This window comes from Misgurnus anguillicaudatus, chromosome 7 (assembly GCF_027580225.2).
Source record: "Misgurnus anguillicaudatus chromosome 7, ASM2758022v2, whole genome shotgun sequence".
NCBI lineage: Eukaryota > Metazoa > Chordata > Actinopteri > Cypriniformes > Cobitidae > Misgurnus > Misgurnus anguillicaudatus.
Window position 1 is genome coordinate 6,776,340 of NC_073343.2, and position 21,331 is coordinate 6,797,670.

The following is a 21,331-nucleotide window of genomic DNA, read 5'->3' on the forward strand; positions in this document are numbered from 1 at the left end:
TACTGAGCTAAGAAGCAAGTTTATTACATCCTTATACTTTAAACTACAGAGTTTCTAAACAAACCTTAACGTTATGTAAGACTATAAGAATCATAGACAACTTTGAAGTAGTTGCAAAACACTTTAAACAAAGTGGTTACTACACTGTAGTTTTTAACAAGTATCTATTCAATAAATTGCAACGGACTTCATCAGCAGAGCAACAGACTTAAGTGCAAAACGGCGCGAAAACAAACTGTCACTCGTCCCGTCCGACAAACACCGCCATTTGCTTACCTATAAAACGTTTTTACACATTTAACGGGCAAATGACCCTCGTAATGCCGTATAGGGAGGCAGCTCTGAAGATTTTGAGACACAGCCAACATTTCTCCATTTCTCGCTCTCATGAGCGCGACTCCTGCTCGTCCTCACTCCCGGTGCTGCAGCCCCTCCCCTCCCGCTAGTACTACTGGACTCCTCCGTTAGCCTCACCGGCTCTTTAATTCCCTTCTCTTGTACCGTATTAAGAACTTAATGACAATGCACTATTATAAGGACGACTATTAAAAGATACGGTCTAAAAACAGAAAATAGTTCCTTTTAGACGTTTTCCGTGTTAAAATCTGCAAATCTGACTGCTATTTCCCAACAGAATCTAACCGGTGCTGTTTGCAGCAGAGCAATACGAAAACACTGCAGTATACTGATGATACAGCGACACTTACACAAAAGCGCTGTCATATCCCAATCCGAAACAGATATATCCTGAACGTATCAACGTATATTCCCTCCGTTGGTGCTCTCAATAAGGTCTGTATCCTTCAAGAAACCCGAACGATAAAGACTCAGTTCCGGTTGGTCATACGAGAGTCGGTCGTCCCGAGCCGACCAGAACTCTCGTGGCACTAGATGTGCGAGATTTACATCCGTTAATTCGCCCGGGTAAAGTTAAATCAGAAGTCAGCCCGGGTCAAGGAGGATCTGGCGAAGCTCACATGTCAGGGCAGGGGAGATACAGAGCAGGTCCTGTGCGCGTGTGGTGCTAAAGATTTTTGCAGGTCTAGCAGCAAGTGCAGGTCTGGTAGCAGGTGGTAATAAGATACCAAGTACTGTCAACACAGTTCCCTCAAGTTAATAAACGGAGACAGTGTAAGCACTTCTCTAATGTTTATGTGGGTCAATGACAAAACTAGCTTCTAAAAACGTATTTAAAAAATATTTTAAAAATGATGTAATGCATATACACTTTTTTTATATTACAATATGTTTCATCACCATTCAAAATAAATGTCAGGTGGTACAACCAATCATATTTGCCAGATAGGTGTGTCATTCTGATTATTCTGATTGTTTATTTGATAGTGGCATTAAAAATTATAATGCTAAACATAGTTTAAAAGTGTAAAACAACTTTACCATAAAACTAACATTTGAGATGTATAAATTAAAAAAACAATGTTAAAAAAATAATGTTATATATAAAACAATTATAGACAACCTTAGCTTGCATTTATCAAAACTAAAATGATAAGCTAAATTATTAGCTTATTAAAACGATTTAGCTTTATGTTTTTTATTTCTTAGGGCCATTTATAGCAATTTCAGCCTTTCTGGTTGCACCACCTGACCTCTGCAATGAATTTAAATTTAACAAACTTCTACATTGATGCTGGTATAAGCTTTTGCCTATGATATCAAATTCATAAATATACTTTTTAATAAAATGTGTTTGATAAAATTGCTTTTTTGTTTTACATTGGTTGTACCACCTGATACTAAAAGTGTACAGGCCTACCCATTACATTAAAGTTGCTATTTTTCAGTATTTGTGAGAAATCTACAAACTTTTCATTCAGCCATAAAGGCCACCTGGGGTGATAACATGTTTACTGTTTATACTTGTTAACTTCTTAATAAAAGTCCCATAATTGTGGTTGTACATTTGAGAACATCCAAATTGATGGACAAAAGTTTTTCAATTATCCCAACACCTCAAAACTACTGATATTTGTAAAAATTTATTTATAGGAACGGTTTCGAATGTAAACTACTGCTAACGCATCTTATTTTTAATTTTTTATAAATTAGCCACCATTTTTAACAATTATCTTAAACTGCTAATTTGTACAAACCGCAGTTGCCCCGCCTACCATTTAACAAGTTTGAGATACCAAAACAAAGATTTGTATGTATTATTAAAAAATAATGAAAATGTATTTAAATGGGATTTACAAAATAAAGTGAAAAATTCTTAAAATGAACAAAAAAATGTGCTACGAATGTTACATAACCCCCCCCCCCCCTCTCTCGGTGGCTGGGGGAAGGAACACCCAATAATCAAAACAAAGCAATTACACCCACCCAATATTTATACAGTGATTACTGAAAATGTACAGTACATTATGTAAAGTTGACATGTCAATGTCACCCCAATCTTTAAAACAAACCCTGGGTCTTGGCATCAAACTATACATTTAATGCTGACACCAAATCTGAAATTGCTTACATTTAAAAAAAGCGTGACCCTGTCTGAGAAAACTAAGCCAAAGTCATTTTTTGTCTTCTACATAAAATTATCCTACATAATAAGTGAGGTTATGTCAACAATTGCATAAGACGAACTAAAAAGTCTTAATTAAAATTCAAAAAAAGGGAATGGAGATCACAGAGATTTCTTTGGTGACTTACGCCACCTGCACTGCTAAACAGATTGCACGGATATCTTACAGGATAAACTATGGATCTATTTTACATAATACCTTTACAAACATATGCACTTTCATAACAGTGTTTTCATTCATTTGTGTTTTGTTCCAAGATCAAGGTCTCTCTCCCACCTGTCTTTCTATGTCTACCTTGACTCTGTTTACTTAGCAAGCCTCTCTCCCAGGTAAATGGGTGACACCTGTAGGCCAAGTCAGTGTCACCTGTAGGATTCTGAGCGTATCTGCTGACACACAAGGTAACCATACACCCCGCCTCTCCCCACATCAACCGTAACCATAGAGAGGGGTGCAAGCAAGTGACATTAAGCGCATAAATATTTCAGCTGTTGCATTAGGAGTCTGGCATTTATAGTGATACACACTGCACATCAGCTTCACTTCATCCATTTGAGTCAAGTTCAGGGTTTTGTGGGTTTCTGTTATTGTGTTTCTGTGTTTGTTTGTATGCTTTTACACAAGAATAATTTGTGTGTATGCATGTAGTTGTAAACAATTTCTATATTTATGTTCAACAAAAAAGCATGTATGAATGTAGAGCGCACACAGGAAATCACAGCAATCACACTCTGCTTAATGTTTCAAAGGTTGCAACAAGAAAATATACACACAGCAAAACAGATACAATGCAAAGCCAGGCCAGAGGAACGCATCTAAGCCGAGCATGTGTGTGTGTGCATGAAGCGAGGGATGATTAAAAATGAGAAGAGGAACTGCAGAAGTGTGTACCTTCCTCCCCAGTCTGGGCTTCATGATCTTTCACAGCTGTCAAATATATAGTACACAGCAAGAAGATTAAACAGACACACACCCCTACACACAAACGCAATGTGTGTAGCAATGATGAAGGCAGATAGCGTCAGCCCAGTGATCATGGTGCAAGCTGGAGGGGCAGCTGTCAAATTAACTATACTGTTTAATTTGAATATACTGTTAAATGCAATAATGATGACATGATAACATGTAATCAAATATGAAACTAAGCATATTTGGCGTGCTGTCCGAGGGGAGGGCTTTGAACTCGGAAAAATTAGCCCGAACCCCCTCTATAACTGGGTTAGATATACCAGTGAAGCGATGGGATGGAGGAGGGATGCTGCAAAAACTGTCACAGAGGTGAGGGACGGCTATATATAGAGACCTCTTTATGCTGATTGGTTGGATTACATAACCATGCTCCTCTCGAAATTAGTTAAATAAACTCTGATGTTTAAAAAAAGTTATGGTATATAAACAACTGCCTCACTCAGTGTCAACATGGCCACATTAAAGAACACAATACAGCACTATATAGACCAGTGCAGTTTACAGAGAGAAAAGCAAGAGTCAGTACGAGCGTGTGCTGTGTACAGTAGGAAGTAGGTCACCTTCACCTTCATCGTCGGACATGTCCAGAAACTCGTTCATGGTCTCCGGGACATTGATCTTGTGTTTCTCAGTTACAGGCTGGTTACAAAGGGAAAACACAACAAAAGTTAGTGAAATTATTATAGAGAACATTTCATATTATCAAAACTAGGATACATGCAGTTGCATAATATAAAATGATAAATAATTGCATACTAGCAATATTACAAAATACCAAAAATATCCCAAAACAATTTAAAGGTGCAGTGTGTAATTTTTAGAAGGATCTCTTGACATAAATGAAAATATTATACAAAACTATATTATCAGAGGTGTATAAAGACCTTTCATAATGCACTGTTATGTTTTTATTACCTTAGAATGAGATGTTTTTATCTACATACACCGAGGGTCCCCTTACATGGAAGTCGCCATTTTGTGCCTCCATGTTTCTACAGAAGCCCTTAACGGACACATTTTTTTTACTAAGTTGTCTCCGACGATGCCATGTTTGTCCGTGGCGGCTATTGTAGCTCCTCTATGCATTTCAAAAGCGAGGGTTGAGCATTGGATTGAGCTGTTGGTTGCAATGTGCAACCTCACCACTAGATGCCGCAAAAATTTACACACTGCACCTTTAAGTTTAAACTTTTATTGTGCCTTTAAAAAAATGTTTAAGGCAGCTAAGATTGTTTTACAGTGTAGTAAACTCTGAACTACAAACTATGCAATAATGCAAAAATGTCATTTGTAGTCACTAAGCCACTAGTCAAAATCAATTTGTATGCTTTGGTTGGTTGGTACTGTATGTATTCATGTAAATGAGATTTATCTTGCTAAATTTTAATCTGGTCAATATAGTGGTATGGCTGCTGTGATAGAAGATTTAAAGGGTAATGGAAGGTTTGGTCAACAAGCAGATGGTGAGACAGGCCTTGTATTTTACCGTGGCAGTGAGGTTTTCATCTGTAATGCCTCTTAGTGTGTCCACGACAGAGATGTACCCCAGTCGTCGAGCGATGGAGAGAGCTGTGTTCCCATTCTGGCACATACACACACACACGACCAGACTGATTAAACGTGTGCTTTTTGTTTGCAAAGTCAGTCTTTTCTTATGCACTCCATATGCTTTTATATAATACAGTAAACACAGTAAACATGGGTATTAAAAGCATAAAAGAGAAAAACTAGCAAGCAATTTTGCGTTTAAAAGACATCCAAGCACAGCCCAGATGTCTAGGCTAAAACTAGGCAAAATTTGGGCTGTCATCAAAATTTGAATTAGGGTGCGTGCACACCAAAGCTTTACGCCCACGGTCGGCGCATGTTTTCAATTGATTAAAATGGAAACTCTGCGTTTTTCAAATAAGCTGGCGCTCGGCGGTTTTTCCGCACTCGGCGCTGAGCATCGAGAGTTGAAAAAGATTCAACTTTGGTTGAAAAGCTCCGGTCATCAATGTCAGTTCTCACACAGCCGTCCAATCACAGTGGAGAAGGGACGGGACAAGTATCACAACAACCAACCGGCTCAAAGCTCATTATCACAGCTAAAAAGCGCTCGGCTGAAAAAACAGCTGGCAATCGGTGTCCTCCAGTCATTTTCAGTCACGTTTAAAAGTTTTGGTGTGCACAACTCCTTAGAACGGATGTGTTAAAACAACCCACCAAATGGCTTGTCCCAGAATCCACACATCTCTGTGTTTTTATTGGTACAACACATTTTGTGTTATTTTTAAAACAACTTGTTTTTATTTTACTACAAAATCAAAAAAATTACACATAATGTGTTAAAATGACACATAATGTGTTAAAAACACAAAAAATGTGTAAAAACATGAACACATCCTTTCTTAAGCCCTTTTCACACACAAATTCCATAAAATACACGGGATACGCATCCTGGATTTTTCCGGAATAGTTAGATTTTTTTTCATTCACACTGCCAAGTTTATCCGGCATGACGGTCCCGGAAAGACACGTGACCTATTGAAAGTCCCGCCCTCTCTTCTACGCAGCGTCTCAAGTTTGCATATTCTATATTATTTATCCCTCCAAGAACCACTCGCGTGCATTTTTGTTTATGATAAGATTATAAAGGAACGCGTGACGCACCGTTCTAATGCTGGTGAATGATCTCAGCTTCTGAGTGGATATTTGACGAGCTCCCTGAGCTCTGCTTTAATACAGTTTTCAGACATTTCTCATCGTGATTGTTTATATGCATTTAAAACCCGCATTTTGAGGAGCTGAACGACTTGGTGGGATGACGCGCGGATATTTTCGTTTATTATACCTCAAATGAGCACGTGACGCGATATTCTTTTATGCTGCTGAATGATCTCCGTTTCAACACAGTAAGTAATGAGCTAACTTACCTGATATCTGCGTTAGTCCAGTTTGCAGACATTTCTCGTTGTGAATGTTGTAAATCCCTCATTTTAAAGAGTTGAACCAACTTCATGTTGCAATGACACGCGCGTCCTAACTACGTCACGTGCGTCATTGTTTATGCGTCTCATTTATCATTTCCTGATAACTGCGTCAATCTAGTTGCAACATTTCTTGTGATGAATGTTTATGTTATCTCGTTGTAAGAAGTTGAACCATAACTTGTGTTGTGATGATGACGCGCGCGTCCTCACTTCGACACGCCCATTACGGCATTTTTGCGGCTTCTTGTTCACACAGAGGGTTACCCGCGTATCTTACTAGGTCCTCTTTCCAGCAACGATCCCAGAAGATTAACGGAACGAGTTTTTGTTCACACAGACGCTTGTCTGGCAATTTTACGGGTATTTTCTGGGACCAGAGGTCTGTGTGAATGAGGTTTTAGAGTGTCAATGTCCAACCATAAATGTAATAAAATAAATAAAAAAAAACAAACAGTTTGCAATCACTGTTGACTTTGCTTACATGATGGTGTACCCTGCAAGTTATCTTGGCTAGAGGTTGGTTACTCATAGCAAGACTATCTGGTCTTTTAACATAGTGATGGTGAAATGTGTGTTTGAGAAAAGCATGAATGTACATATCAGCTCTTGTTGCCAGCTTGCTGACTAAAACAAATTTTCCCAGCATTCCTCAGTACTCACCGATGTGAGCTCATTGGGCGAGGCTCCATACTGAAGCAGCATATTAATGATGTGGGTGTGGCCTTGTTGTGCTGCTTGGTGAAGGGGGGTGTAACCACTCTATAGAAGACAGAGAACGAGAGTCAGTACAGCATACTGTACACACTAGTGATGGGGACGAGACCGCCGAGTCCGAGTCAAGACCGTGTCTTTGAAAGGTTGGGACCGAGTCAAGATCGAGTCCGTTGGTTTTCAAATAGAGTCCAGTGCGAGTCAAGAGTCAAGACCGAGTCTTTGAGGAAGCAGGTCTAAGTCGAGACCGAGTCCTTTAGGAGTCAAGACCGAGTCGACACCAAGACCATAAAAACATGTCAGTTTTCATATTCATGATTTAATATCACCTCAGTTAATAATGAACAGTTAGGCCTACAGACTAAGCTAGATTGGGAATTATTTAAAGGAGCAGTCTTAACGTCTTAAAGGAGCATTTAGAAAGATTAATCTTTATTGAAAGTGCGTCATATTTGTAGTCGAAATGTAACAAACATTTAGAATTTGGTGCCTATTTGACCGAGAAAATGGGTGTTTGTAGTCTCACCCCCTCAACAAAGATATTGGACTTCCTGCTTTCAATGATGCAAAATGATGATTTTTACATCATTGAAAGAAGGAAGTGCAACACTGAAATCTGTTTTTCTCCTGTCTCAGCGGCAACTGAGGAAATGATGCACGACCATTCAAAAACATGACTAGGGTTCTAACTATACAAAGCTTAATGCAAATGGGTGAAGTGTCCCTTTAATACGGACTATGCTTTTAATATCATTAAAAAAATCCCTACCACATGTATCATCTTCTGCCAATTTTTCTAGAGATAAATAAACGGCTCTGATGGCAGTATCTTTGCATAGCACCATGGGATGTCATTTTCAAACAATGCCTGTCAACATTGCATTTTATTATTATTGTTTTGTATTGTGTTTTTTTTAATATGAACATAAAAAATGCGTTGGTCTTGAGGACTCGTCTGAAATTATGAGTTCTTCTCCTCCCACTGTGGTCCGAGACGAGTCAAAGAAAGCAGAAATTGGTCTCAAGACCAGTCTCAAGTCCGAGACCAGACTCGAGTACTACATCACTAGTACACACTACAATATACAAAAAGTTATAAATATGTCTTGACAAGCCACACCGCACAAACTGTTTAAGAGACTCACCTTTGTTTTTGCATTGGGTCTGGCCTGATTCCCTAATAAAAAGTTGGCCATCTTCATGTTGCCATAGTGACACGCCACATGCAATGGAGTGTAACCACTCTATTGGGAGAATAAGGAAGAAAGGGACAGAATTAAAAAAGAGGGAAATAAGATGGGTAAAAAATGTCAAAAAGTAAAGATTTATAATAAAATATATGATAGGACTGAATTGCAAAACCTAACACTAAAACTTTCCTTCACATTTATGAATTTATAAAACCTCTACAAATCGATACAAACAGGGAGAACTGCATCTTGTTTTGGTCCTCTCAACATGAAACTATGAAAACACAATAAATGATAAACACTGACCTTCGTTTGGGCATCAATCTCTGCTCCATGGTTCAACAGCACTTCAGCCACAGCCACCTTGTCATCCTGGGCAGCCAGGTGCAGTGGTGTGAGTCCATTCTGTTTTACAAACACATTCACTGAGTTTTTACAAATAGGCATATAACCGACCTTCAACGTTGAAATATGGTTGAAATAATGTCAGTTCTTGTTTCATCGTTGAAACAACGTTGATACAACAAAAATGCTTAACGGTTGCAAAAGGTAATTCAACGTTGATTCAACCTTGTCCTTGACGTTGATTCAACAGTGATTCAACGTTGAAATGCCTGCTGGGATGTCTTGTTCATGTATAATCCATTAACTCAGTGTCTCTCAACTGGTTCTGCTTTATAATAGGCTAGCTATATGATGATCACCGACCTATTATATTTCCCAATCCTAGTGCTCTGTGTGTATATCCGTTTACCTTATTGCCCATGTTAACATTTGCGTTTTTGGTGAGCAGTAGAGACACAAGGTCCACACTGCCCTCCTGTGCAGCAAGGTGGAGGGGACTGATCCCCTGACGGGTCACTGTGTTACAATCCGCCCCATATTCCAGCAACGTCGTCCCAATCTCCAACTGATTCTTCTTAGCGGCAATGTGGAGAGGGGTGTAGCCATTCTGAGGAAAATGCGAGAGAAAGAAGATGCAAATATTTTGACTTGGGATGTAAAGGAGCTTAAGGGTCATCTTTTCTTGATTTCAAGAAAACTGTACAATTATGGTTTTCCTGACAATTTGTATAACAGAGAGGATGTGAGTAGTAACAGCCCTTCTCTCCTCCACTTTCCACGTGTGTGTGTACCTTATCCGCAGAATGAGGAGATGCTCCCTGGTCCAGAAGTACCAGAGCCACCTTCTGATTATCATAGTGAGCAGCCACATGCAGCGGTGTTAACCCAGTCTACAATACGATCACACAGACACCAACACGAGCGTGCACACGCACAAACACAAGGACGCATGCATGTATGTAAGCACATACAGTACATGGGTGTGCACACACAGAAACATACCATGGTAAAGTTAGAGGGAACAGATCTCAGCAAACCACTTTAAGCAGCAAAAAGCTCTAATACAGCATGAACAACTACACGAATAAATATGCACCACAAAAAGAAGATTATATCTGTCTTTAACACAAATTAAGCTACTGGTTTAATTATATTTTATTAGCTGTTGGCTGTTTATTGTTCTTTTAAAAAGCATAATATGTGTAAAAGACCATTAACTGAAGAATATATGGGTTTGTAAATACATGAGGGTGAACTGCTACTTAAAGATCTAGTAGTGTGGTTAATAGTCATACTTTTAAGTCAAGTACACATCAGAACCATATTAAGAAAGGGTGAAATGAAAAAATGAAAAGAAGATGACCAATGGTGGATTGTTGAGTATTAGTCAGTGCACACTTTGCCAAACGGTGCAATGCAAAAGATATCATGGCCTCAAAGTGCTCTTATGATGGGATATCATTTATAAAGATTATGTGAATTTGAACACCCTATTAACTGCACTATTTGGGATAGAACCACGTTATAAAAGTTTACACAGTATATGCATAAGCATGTGCTGGTGCATATATGTTTTTTTAATTTACCAACCTTGCCTGCTGCATCCGGTGAAGCCTTCTTCTGGAGTAAAAGATTGGCCACCTCCAACTGACCATACTTTGCAGCCACATGCAGAGGGGTGAACCCTTTCTGTAAAAGTATGTTTTTTTTATTTAATAAAAATTATGTATCACCATAACAAGTTAAGTTAATTGAAACATGAATATCTTAGTAATAGGCATGTCCCTATTTGTTTTAATAACTTAATGCACCTAGCTGCCATGGAGTCCAGTCAATAAAACTCCCAACAAGCCAACAGTTCTCTTCCAAAAAGCTCAGATTTACATGAATTTAAACTCCACGAGTAATCGTAGTAAAGTTAAAACTTAAAATCACACACAAGCGCGTGCACACACATGCACACACACCTTAGTTGTTGAAGAGATGGAGGCTCCTTGATCCAGCAGGAGAGTTGCTATCTCCTGATGACCTTCCCGGGCGGCGAGGTGGAGAGGTGTGTAACCAGAGGTGGTGGATACATTTGGTAATGCCCCCTTCTGTAACAACTGCTGCACAATCTCCAACTTTCCTAGGCGACTAGCTATATGCAGGGCTGTCTGTTCATCCTAAAGGCCATTGTTATGGTAGAGAGTGTAAAAAAAAAAGGAAAGAAGTAAGGGTTACAACATCCTAAATATTGTAAAGAATATTCTGTGACAATATAGCCTTAATATATTTAATATTGAGTAAGGCCATATCAAAGATTGAAATCAACACTCTAAAAATGTCTGGGTTATTTTTGACTCATAATGGGTAAATATTGGACAGGACACGTGCTGGGTTAAAAATTGACCCCAACATTGGGTCATTTTTAACCCAGCATGTGTTCTGAATCTGTACAATATTTACCCATTATGGGTCAAAAATGACCCAGCCATTTTTAGAGTGAATATGAAATTAATGAGTGAAATCAAACTTTGATGCTCCTAATCTTATAATATTATTAAGAGGCTTGTGTTTATGTTCATCCTTGGCTTTGATGTCCACTTTAGCTCCATTCTGCAGTAGATATCTGACAACATCAGCCTGGCCGGCCCGTGCTGCCATGTGTAATGCTGTTTCACCTCTCTAAAACACAAACACATCCATTCAAATCCATTGGTATAAATGATTCTTGCGGTTTTTATTAGCATTTTCTGGGGGAAAATGTGCAAAAGCAGTACTACAGTACAATCTAACTGACAATTGAAAGCTTAATAAATGCAATTAGTAAAAATATTTCACAAATAAACATTCAGAGGGAGAATTTTGTAAATTAAATCAGCAGAAAATTGTGGAAATATGTCAGATTTACTTCAGTGAATCTTTGATGCAATAAGATTTTTTACAGATGCTAGGACACATTTCTCAATACTTAGGTCACTTTTGCAAAACTCTTCACAGAGAACAACAGAACTCTATTTGGGCTAAACTGAGGATCAATTATCATTGCTTTGGCACAAAATGCATTCAATGACTACATCTATCAAATTTCATGAATTCTTTTTTCACTCAGACACAACAACTACCAAAACTCTTTATACATACAGGCCAATTTGCACATGCTTACTGTTTTAAAAACTGTTAAACTTATGTTCAAAACAATAACATAATACAAAACTGAATAAGAAAGCAATTTACTACATTTCTACAGTAATATGAAATATATTTTAAATCTTAAAATTAAAATGCTATAAAAACAATTGGACAATTGGACCAGCCACAACTGTCCACAGCCGAGTAGATTGGCATTAATATTGTATCTATCTGTATCAGTGGATGGTGTATACAAATTCTTGTATTTTGGAATTACGCAATACAAAAAAGTAAAAATAAATAAACTAAAATTACAAACAGAGCTGTGTCCTTGTTTTACATAAGAAAACATTCTATAATGCTACATGTTGTTAGTGTTTTTTAGGTCATTGTTTTGTGGGTGACAAAGTGTGTTTGTCGGCTGTGAACCTTTGCTAGTGTTCTGGAAGAATGAGTTGATTTGAAACCTGAATAAAGTGTTTTGGTAGTTGTAGTGCATTTTGAATGTGAAATGAACTGCTTTGCCAAGCTAAAAGTCGGTTATGAGAACTGTGTGAAGAGTTTTGCAAAAGTGACCTAAGTATTGAGAAATGTGTCCTAGCATCTGTAAAAAACTGTAAAACTGTATTGTGTGTTTACAAGACTAACTGAAATAAACTAAAACTATAAAGAAAATTCCTTTAGTTTTTATGATTTTTTTATTTATCTTATACACAACAGGACTATGCACCTCCGACTGGCTAATAAAGTATAGATCGCATAATAATAAGCACTAAAAGATGATTGGACAGGAAAGGATAAACGGGGATTTCTGTTGGCTGGATAACAATTTCCATTGGCTGGCTGTCATGCTGGGTTGGTCTCAAGTAACGGAGCTCAACGTGTAAGGTCAACGGTGAGTCATAACTCGAGTGGTTCTCAAAATAAAACGTTATGTAAAATGCAAAACTATTGTAACCTGGATTCATGATAACATTTACTATATGTACAAAGATCATCTTTTTTGAGTGAGTGTTTCACCCCATATATGATTGTATACAGGCAGGTGGAGTGCCCAACCTGTAAAATTAAAACGGGGTTTTAGCCAACATTTATCTGCGCTATAATCCGCGTTATGACATATGTGACACATGTGAACAATGATATGCGTTATGATATTAGTTCAATAAGTTAAAAAACATATCCAGTATATAATATATGTATATGATATGCATTATGATATTAGTTCAGTAAGTTCAAAAACATATATTATATATGCTATATATAATATAGCTTGTAATGCACTGTAAGTCGCTTTGGATAAAAGCATCTGCCAATTGCATAAATACATAAATAAATTAAAACAAGCAGATTACAGCTTTTTTTAAAATGTAAGATTTATTTAAAAAAATTAATAAAAATTTAAAGTTACAATAATATTAGTTTTGTATGTTTGGTTAGCTGTGCAGTATTTTTGTGCAAATATAGTTTTTAAGGTGAATGCTGCATTCAAAAATCTGCCGAAAGCCATAAGTCTGTGTTTTTCTTTTTTTTTTTAAGTTAAGCTCCCTTAAAATTTTATGTGTCGGCCTGAATGTAGGTTTTTTTCATGTAACACTGTCTGTCTAATTACATTCAACTGTATAGCTGAGTTGTAGTTTGCAGTTTAGCTGTCGAGGTGAGCTTTACATCTTGTGTGAAAGTGTAGGAAACACATTTAATAAATAAATAGCTTAAAAGAGGAAGCTTACCACATTGGTGGTGTTTGGTGAAGCTCCATGATGCGTAAGCTGTTTCACTATGTTTTCGTGACCCATAAATGCAGCAACATGGATGGGCGTCAACCCTGACTATAAACAATGAATCAACACAGACACATAAAAATCTTAACAGTGTAATATTTCAAAAGCATAAGAGTTGTAAACATTTGAACCTAACACAATTAATCTGGTCTTTCAGTGATGTCATGGCACTTTTAATAAACTTTAAATCTCTCGCTTACCTCCGTGACTGCCTGTAGTGATGCACCATGTTTCAGAAGAAGCTCCATGACCTTCGCACGGTTCTTCTTGCAAGCAATATGAAGAGGTGTGAAACCATTCTGTTGATTTGGACACACACACATACACGCTCTGGTTGACTGAGATACCACCACACCCACCTTTACCGGAAGTGGGAACCACAAAAACCTCCCTCTCTAATATATTTGTGTATTTAGTAAATGCTAATATTAGTTTTTCAAGATTTTAGTTGAAGTTGATTTTTAAACCCTGCATATTAGAATGACACACCCATATTTTCAGTAATACTATGGCAACAAGCTCAGTGGCGCATCAGCCACCCTGCCACTGTGTTTTGTTTCACACATTGTAAAGGGAAAGATTAGCATTCATACAGCTGCATCTGTTAACAATGCAAAAGAATCCAGTTTTACCCCCCCCCCAAAGAGAGAGAAATCCAAAAAGAAAGCAGGGCATTGATCAGACCAGAATATTAAATCATTAGAAAACTTTACAGTACATTGCCTGTACCCCTATGACCTCACCAGGGCTTTAGCATTAGGGTTGGCCTTCTTATCTACGATGACCTTCGCCACTTTGTAATGTCCGCAGTGAGCGGCTACGTGCAGCGGAGTCAGGTAATCGTTGGTGACATCATCCACTGGGGCATTGTGCTGGAGGAGAAGTTGGACGCAGTTCAAATGGTCCCCTTGGGTTGCCATGTGCAATGGAGACAGGCCGTTCTGTGAACCAAACAAGAAGATCTCAATAATGTACGTTTTACAGAAACAGCACCAGAATATTCAAAAACTGTTGATACCAAACAAGTACCATAGCCTCAGAATAACAAACATACAAAATCTGACTATATGGACATGTTCACACATTACCCACCAACACGAATCACACACATAAGTCAACAGAAAATCGTATTGATGACTAGAGCATGCTGTTATTTTATTGCCTATTACAGCCACATGAGGGCAGTGTTTGGCACAGGTTGGGACCATGAGCGCACATGCACATCCTCACATATACTGGAACAGGGAGAGAATAATAATTGCATTTATATACGCAGAGACTTTACTTTAGTCTTGGAAAGGATGGGAGCTCCCCGGTCCAACAGCATCTCAACAACCTGCTCGTGTCCACTGCGTGCTCCACAATGAAGAGGTGTTAAACCATCCGTGTGCACATACAGACATAAATGCAAACGCACACAAAAATGTAAGCTCAGAGATCATAATGTACTGTACTCATATTAACAGCTGATACCATGGACAAAAACAGAAGCACTTCATTAGGGAAAAACACCCCCAGCTGCTACACCGACACCATGCTGATCTGTTTTATATTTTTTTAGAAAGCAACTCACTTCAGCCAGTATACTGTATTGTATTTTAAAGGGGACATTTCACAAGACTTAAAATAAAAAAAAATTAAAATAAATCTTTGGTGTCCCCAGAGTACCTCAGATTTATTTTATTTATTATAGCATGTTAAAATTGCCACTTTGTAGGTGTGAGCAAAATTTGCCATTTTGAGTGTGTTCTTTTAAATGCAAATGAGCTGATCTCTGCACTAAATGGCAGTGTCATGGTTGGATAGTGCCGATTAAGAGGCGGTATTATCCCCTTCTGACATCACAAGGGGAAACAAATTTTTTTCACATGCTTGCAGAGAATGGTTTACCAAAACTAAGTTACTGGGTTGATCTATTTCACATTTTCTAGGTTGATAGAAGCACTGGAAATCCTATTATAGCACTTAAACACGGTAAAAGATTTTCATGAAATGTCCCCTTTAGACTTCATTAGCTTTTTCGTTAATGGTAACATTATTAAGTAGAAAAGCTCTAAAGTTTAGTAAGCTGACATGTGTCTCTGCAATGTCTCAAACTGGACCAGACACCAGGGTTTCCCGCAGCACTTTTCAGTTTGGGCGGCCCGCCTAAGCCTGGAAACCCTACCGCCTTAACTAGGTCGTGAAAAAAAATTTCCGCTGCAAAAAAGGCCGTCATGTACATCTCGGAGAACAGCGCGGCGGACGGGCTTCGTACCGCGAGCGTGCACGCGCGCAACACGGCTGAAATGAGATAAAGACGTGGTCCGTCTGGAGAATAGCCAGTTGATAAAACACGTGTCCGTGAGAACTGTAAGTGGACTTATGTTTTGGGTTTATTAAAGCCTGTTATTGTATTAGTCTATAGTTCTTGCAAATTTAAAGTAAGTTAGCTGGGATTTTGCTGTTTGAGCAACCTGCTAGCTAGGTTTCACGTGCCTGTTAATTAGATATAATTGTAGAGCGCTCTGCTCACTTTATTTATGTGCATTATTTACATGCTATAGTAGTTACACTCCTTTAAGATAATGTAATAATAGTGGGAAATCATACGTTTTTACTATTTTTGCGCCATCTATGATCGTTCACCTGACGTTCTACAACATCTGCTTCAGTTTGTGTTTATTAACCCTTTAGTTTCACTTCATCACGCGGCTATTCCCATTAGAGGTATCTGTTAAAAACATTTAATTCATTAATAATCTAGTATGTGTTCATTTTCTGTCATAGTTTCTTCAAAATTAAGTTTTATTTGAGTGATTTAAATAAAAATATTTGAATTTTCAACATAACGCGTATGCCCCGCCTCTTTGATTGCCACGCCCCGGTCCCGCCAACCTTAACTAACAAATTGTATGTGGGGAAACCCTGGACACCATTAAAAATTGGTGCAATAAAGTAAGATTTCAATATGAACTTGAACAAAATCATTATCTTCTGTCTTGTTTGTGTAAACAGGTTTGAATCCACTTGAGTGCGAGTAAATGATGGCAGAATTTTCATTTTTTGTAAACTGTCCCTTTAAATAAAACATAACTGAGAAATCAAAATCTCCTGAGCTATTAAAACGCAATCCCTGAGCAATAACATTTCCCAATTCTCTACTGCGAGGTTCTGTAAACCCTACATCATCTTGCTCATCTGTGACATTATTGAGTTCAAAGGTTACTGTGTAACCTCCAAGTGAGCTAAATATATGATTGAAGGAACAATGTCCTGAGGTGCTGCTTGACTTTTTTACCTGAAGGTTTTCTTGAAGCACAGCTTTATGCTATTTTAATTCCTATACTAATATTATATGGTGTAGGCCTATTATATAATATTATTCATATATTAGTTATTGAGAAAAACATTTATGTGCTTTGTGGCTTTGCAAAGATCTTATTTGGATTTAAAGACATAATGCCTTGCTTACAGCTTGTGTTTGTCTGGGTGTATGTGTTACCTTGGTTTTGGCTTCAATATTCGCTCCCCGGTCCAGCAACAATTTCAGCATGTTTCCATTCCCTCTCTTAGCCGCCACATGCAGCGGCGTGATGTCATTCTGCATGAAGCACACACAAACAACATGAGACGCACAGCAGGTAAAAAGAAAGAGAATTACATCATGAGTTTACAGAGATGATATTAAATAACTACTGATAAATAATGAATTAAGGAAATAATATTAATATTAAATAATAAATAGTATTTTAGTGTGACATTTAACATAATGTCCTTTACAGAATAAAAGTAAATCTGCTACTGATTAATTTTTAATATATATATTTGTAATTATATTACAGAATATAAGTCATTCTGCTATTGCTTCATTTTTTTGTACATATTTTTAAAAATGACATATTATTATTGTCATTTCTGTTATTATTTACTGTGACCTTGAATAAAAAGATATAATAATTAATATAGCATGTTGGTTTTATATGTAAGTTTAAAAAACATGAAGATGTAATTGGCAAAGTGAGATTTGTGTGTATAACAATATGGCACATTTCTTTAAAAATATATTTCAAAATATCAAAAAATGGCCAAAAAATATATAAATATATTTTCAACCAATATATATTTTTTGCCATTTTTATATTTTGGAATATATTTTAAAAGTAAATTAATTTTAAAGCATTAAAAAATATATTTAGCCCTCCATATTTTCAATCAAAGGAAATATATTTGCATTGCATTGGAAGAAATTGGACTTTGTTTATGTTATGAACCTGTAAATATTTACAAATATATTATATAACTATTATTAAAAAGGATCAAATTAAATATATTTTCAACTTCAAAAATAATAAATAATTATAATTTATAAAATTAACGTATTTAGCATATAAAAATTATTATTTTTTAATTAATTTAAACTAAATATATTTCCAAATTAAAAAATATATTCAATTGAGCATAACATTCTACAAAATGTATTTAACATTTATTTAAAATATATTTTTTGGCCATTGCCGTACGGGTATTTGGGCTTTATTTGACATATGACTGTTTGAAGGGTTAGATCAGCTTTAGCTGGAAGCAAATTTGGCAGATATACACACATATGTGAGCATGTCTGTACACAGCGCCTTGAGGAGACCATTTAGCTTTATCAACACAAATGGTGCACTTTGCTTCAGTCTGGTGGCAAACTGTACAACACAATAAAATACTGCCCCCCTCTGATGCTTAAACGAACTGCATGCTTCCTAGCTTAGCCCTGAGTCATTACAACAGTGAGGAATCAAAAGAAAGCCTCCAACCCGGAGATTGAGACTCAAACTAGCAACTCTCAGGTTACAAGCCTGACTCTCTAACCACTACACTGCAAAAAATGATTTTTTACACATGATTTAATGTGTTGTCCCTATACTAACAGCAGCACTGTATTCTTACCCGGGCCATGAAGTCCACTGCCGCCCCTCTGTTTAACAGTAGTGTCGCTACGTTGATGTTTCCATAGTGGGCAGCGATGTGGAGTGGAGTAAAGCCGCTCTGTTCACAAAAAAACACAAACACAATGGTTATAGATGTGATAACATATAAGCCCATTTAGTACCTAAGCTTCATAGCTTTGGTCTGTGGTGATTTGTCCAATGAGGATAAGACTTCACTTTATTTTGTCCGAATTCAGTTGCTCTGAGAAATGTTACAGAAACAACTTTTAAGGGCTGAATAAAATTATATGAGTTCAAAGATTTGATGTAAAACTCAGAGCAGGTGAAGGACAATGGATTATGTGTTGTATCAGAATATCACATTCTGAATATGAGACGCAGCTGTTAAAGCAAGATCCAAGGCCTTCCAGTCATAGAGATTTCCATCTCAATTAACCAATAATCCGCCACAAAGCAGGTGGTGCTCAGCGTGCTCTCTCAATGCTATGGGGGAAAAGCTCCACCAACTTTGAGGGAAATTATTGGCAATTATTAGAGCCACGTGAATGAACAGAAAAACAGCAGGGCTTGAAAATGTCCAGGTACCCTGTAATACACCATTATGTTTATCTTCAGATGAGAGACAATTACTTCCACTTTTAAGGAGTGTAAAATTTACTTTCTCACTGATGGTATCATAAAGTTGTTCACAAAACCAGCCTGATCACACCGGAATTCGTAACAATTTTTCAAGGTAGCTAATTTGTATGAATGCATATGAAAGTGTTAAAAATGTATGATTATAAAAAGCAATAATGAACCCTGACTCTTTAACCCACCCCTAAACCCATCATTAGTGGGGCGAAATCAGATCATACGAATTCATACAAATTAACCACCTTGTGTGTAAATTACTTACAAATTGCCGTGTGTTGGTGAACACTGTTTGTGTAGATAAAAGGTTGACAGACTTCCTGAAATGGATTTAGGATTTATGACATTCAAAAGACAGCACTTAATTCTTAAGTGTGGTTGTTAGTTTGGCAATCTGTTTCTCTACCATGCAAAACGTGTGAACTATAAATGTACACAGCTGAATTCATATTGCTTGCTGTTTGGGCAAACTCAACCATGCACATGTGCAGATTCTTTTGGCATCGTTGCAAAGTTTCTAAACGTCATGATTTCCAGCGGCTTGGGTTGATATCTGTCTAAAGGCCCATGCACAAGCCCTAGGGAGGAGAGATTAAACTAACAGACTCATCTCTGTAGCTGGCCAGCCGGGTTCCTCTTTCAGTCAAACCAACTGTATCACAATCTCTAATTCTCAAAGGAACTCTTTTTCTTCCATTTAGTAAGAAAAGTGGTTTAAAAGTCAAAGTTCAAATGTATAATTTTCATATTTTTTTGAAGTGTGCGCCAGTGTGTAACCGTTAAATTATGTCTGAATCAAATGAATTTCCCCAAATGCAGATGTGCAGAGGGACCCTTTTCTATCTAAACGGTCATAGTGAAAATAATTATATAAGTAATAATTATAATATTTTTTTTACTATTTCCGCTAACAATAATAATTATACAAACTATTATTAAGAAACTTGTAAAAAATTAGTTAAAACGAAAACGTACGTTATAAAATGTGCTTGCCTTCTTCATGCGTCGTTGCCGATCAGCGTATGACATTCGCGAATATCGCGAGAGTAATTTAAAACGCTGATCTAGAAATACTCTCGCGGTACTCTGATGTCATACGCTGATAAGCACTCATGCGTCGTTGCCGATCAGCGTATGACATTCGCGAATATCGCGAGAGTAATTTAAAACGCTGATCTAGAAATACTCTCGCGGTACTCTGATGTCATACGCTGATAAGCACTGTGCGCAGCGGCGCATAAACTTGAACACACGACGTGAGATTTGGCGGGGCTGAAGCTGAAGCTCTCTGCATTTAGGCAGAGTTTCCTTAACAGGACTACAACAGTCGCGTACATAACGAGCTGCACGACAGGTAATAAGAAAAATATAAATGTCTGTTAGCCTACAAATTAAGCAGATGTGGCAGCGTGTAAATTAAATTAATCTGTGGTAAACATTACGGAAGCCGAGGGAGGCCCTGTAAGTTAACTTACTTTTATTATTTTTGCTTGTTTGTTTCTCAACATAACAGAGGTTGTTTTCTCGTAATCACAACTTAATTTTCTGGTGATGTTCTTTTTAAGAATTAAATATTTAAATTAATTAAAGAATTAAATCTTTTAAATACATAATACTTTAAATACAAATACAAATACGTAAATAGTTTAATTTTAGTTAAATCGAAATACTTTGTAAAATTTCTTGCAATCTGACTTACTGTATATTTTAGTAAGCAAAAGCAAATTTTGTCTCTATATCTACTTTAAAAACAGGTATTGTAAATCCACAAGCTAGATTTCCACATGCTCGTTTTGAAAATCCATATGCTGAGGGTTTCTTAAAAAACGGCTTATAAATATACACAAACCTCAGCAATATCATCAATGTAGTGTTGAAAAACCTATTTTTTTTACAGTCTGAGGTTATAACAGGCACTGATACTTCCTATCACATACTATATGTCTGTATAGCAGGCAATCATGTCAGCAGACGACTCTGGGCCGGATCCGCACCGGATCAGCGCCAGAGCTGTTGACTTCGGCACAGATCCGGAGCGGATCCGGACCAGAGTCGTCTGCTGTCTGTGATGGGTCGTTCGCGAACGAGCCGTTCTAAGAGCTGATTCTTTGTTACGAACGAACAGAGCCGAATCTTCAGACGCAGGCAGGG

At 37.3% G+C, this 21,331-nt stretch overlaps 1 protein-coding gene and 1 long non-coding RNA gene across 11 annotated transcripts in view; one reads left to right on the plus strand and one right to left on the minus strand.

Moving 5' to 3' along the window:
- ank3a (ankyrin 3a) overlaps positions 1–21,331 on the minus strand; it is a 124,558-nt gene that overhangs the window by 63,308 nt on the left and 39,919 nt on the right. For 4 of the 9 annotated variants that reach the window (XM_073869320.1, XM_073869318.1, XM_073869319.1 and 1 more), the window contains 16 exons: positions 18,546–18,644; positions 17,109–17,208; positions 14,911–15,008; positions 14,369–14,566; positions 13,826–13,924; positions 13,575–13,673; positions 11,291–11,397; positions 10,698–10,887; positions 10,321–10,419; positions 9,522–9,620; positions 9,140–9,337; positions 8,692–8,790; positions 8,341–8,439; positions 7,145–7,243; positions 4,999–5,094; positions 4,079–4,151 (listed from right to left, as the gene is read on the minus strand). In XM_073869320.1, coding sequence (XP_073725421.1) covers positions 4,079–4,151; positions 4,999–5,094; positions 7,145–7,243; positions 8,341–8,439; positions 8,692–8,790; positions 9,140–9,337; positions 9,522–9,620; positions 10,321–10,419; positions 10,698–10,887; positions 11,291–11,397; positions 13,575–13,673; positions 13,826–13,924; positions 14,369–14,566; positions 14,911–15,008; positions 17,109–17,208; positions 18,546–18,644 — 1,852 coding nt within the window. Of the gene's footprint in view, positions 1–3,434; positions 3,471–4,072; positions 4,152–4,998; positions 5,095–7,144; positions 7,244–8,340; positions 8,440–8,691; positions 8,791–9,139; positions 9,338–9,521; positions 9,621–10,320; positions 10,420–10,697; positions 10,888–11,290; positions 11,398–13,574; positions 13,674–13,825; positions 13,925–14,368; positions 14,567–14,910; positions 15,009–17,108; positions 17,209–18,545; positions 18,645–21,331 lie in introns of all 9 variants that reach the window. The other 5 variants (XM_073869317.1, XM_073869314.1, XM_073869322.1 and 2 more) reach the window with 3 other exon arrangements.
- The window catches only part of LOC129417529 (uncharacterized), a 93,771-nt gene continuing 92,747 nt past the window's right edge, over positions 20,308–21,331 (plus strand). Inside the window, exon 1 of one of the 2 annotated variants that reach the window (XR_008635788.2) lies at positions 20,308–20,534. This is a non-coding gene — a long non-coding RNA (uncharacterized lncRNA). The remainder of the gene's footprint in view (positions 20,535–21,331) is intronic. The other variant, XR_008635787.2, reaches the window with a different exon arrangement.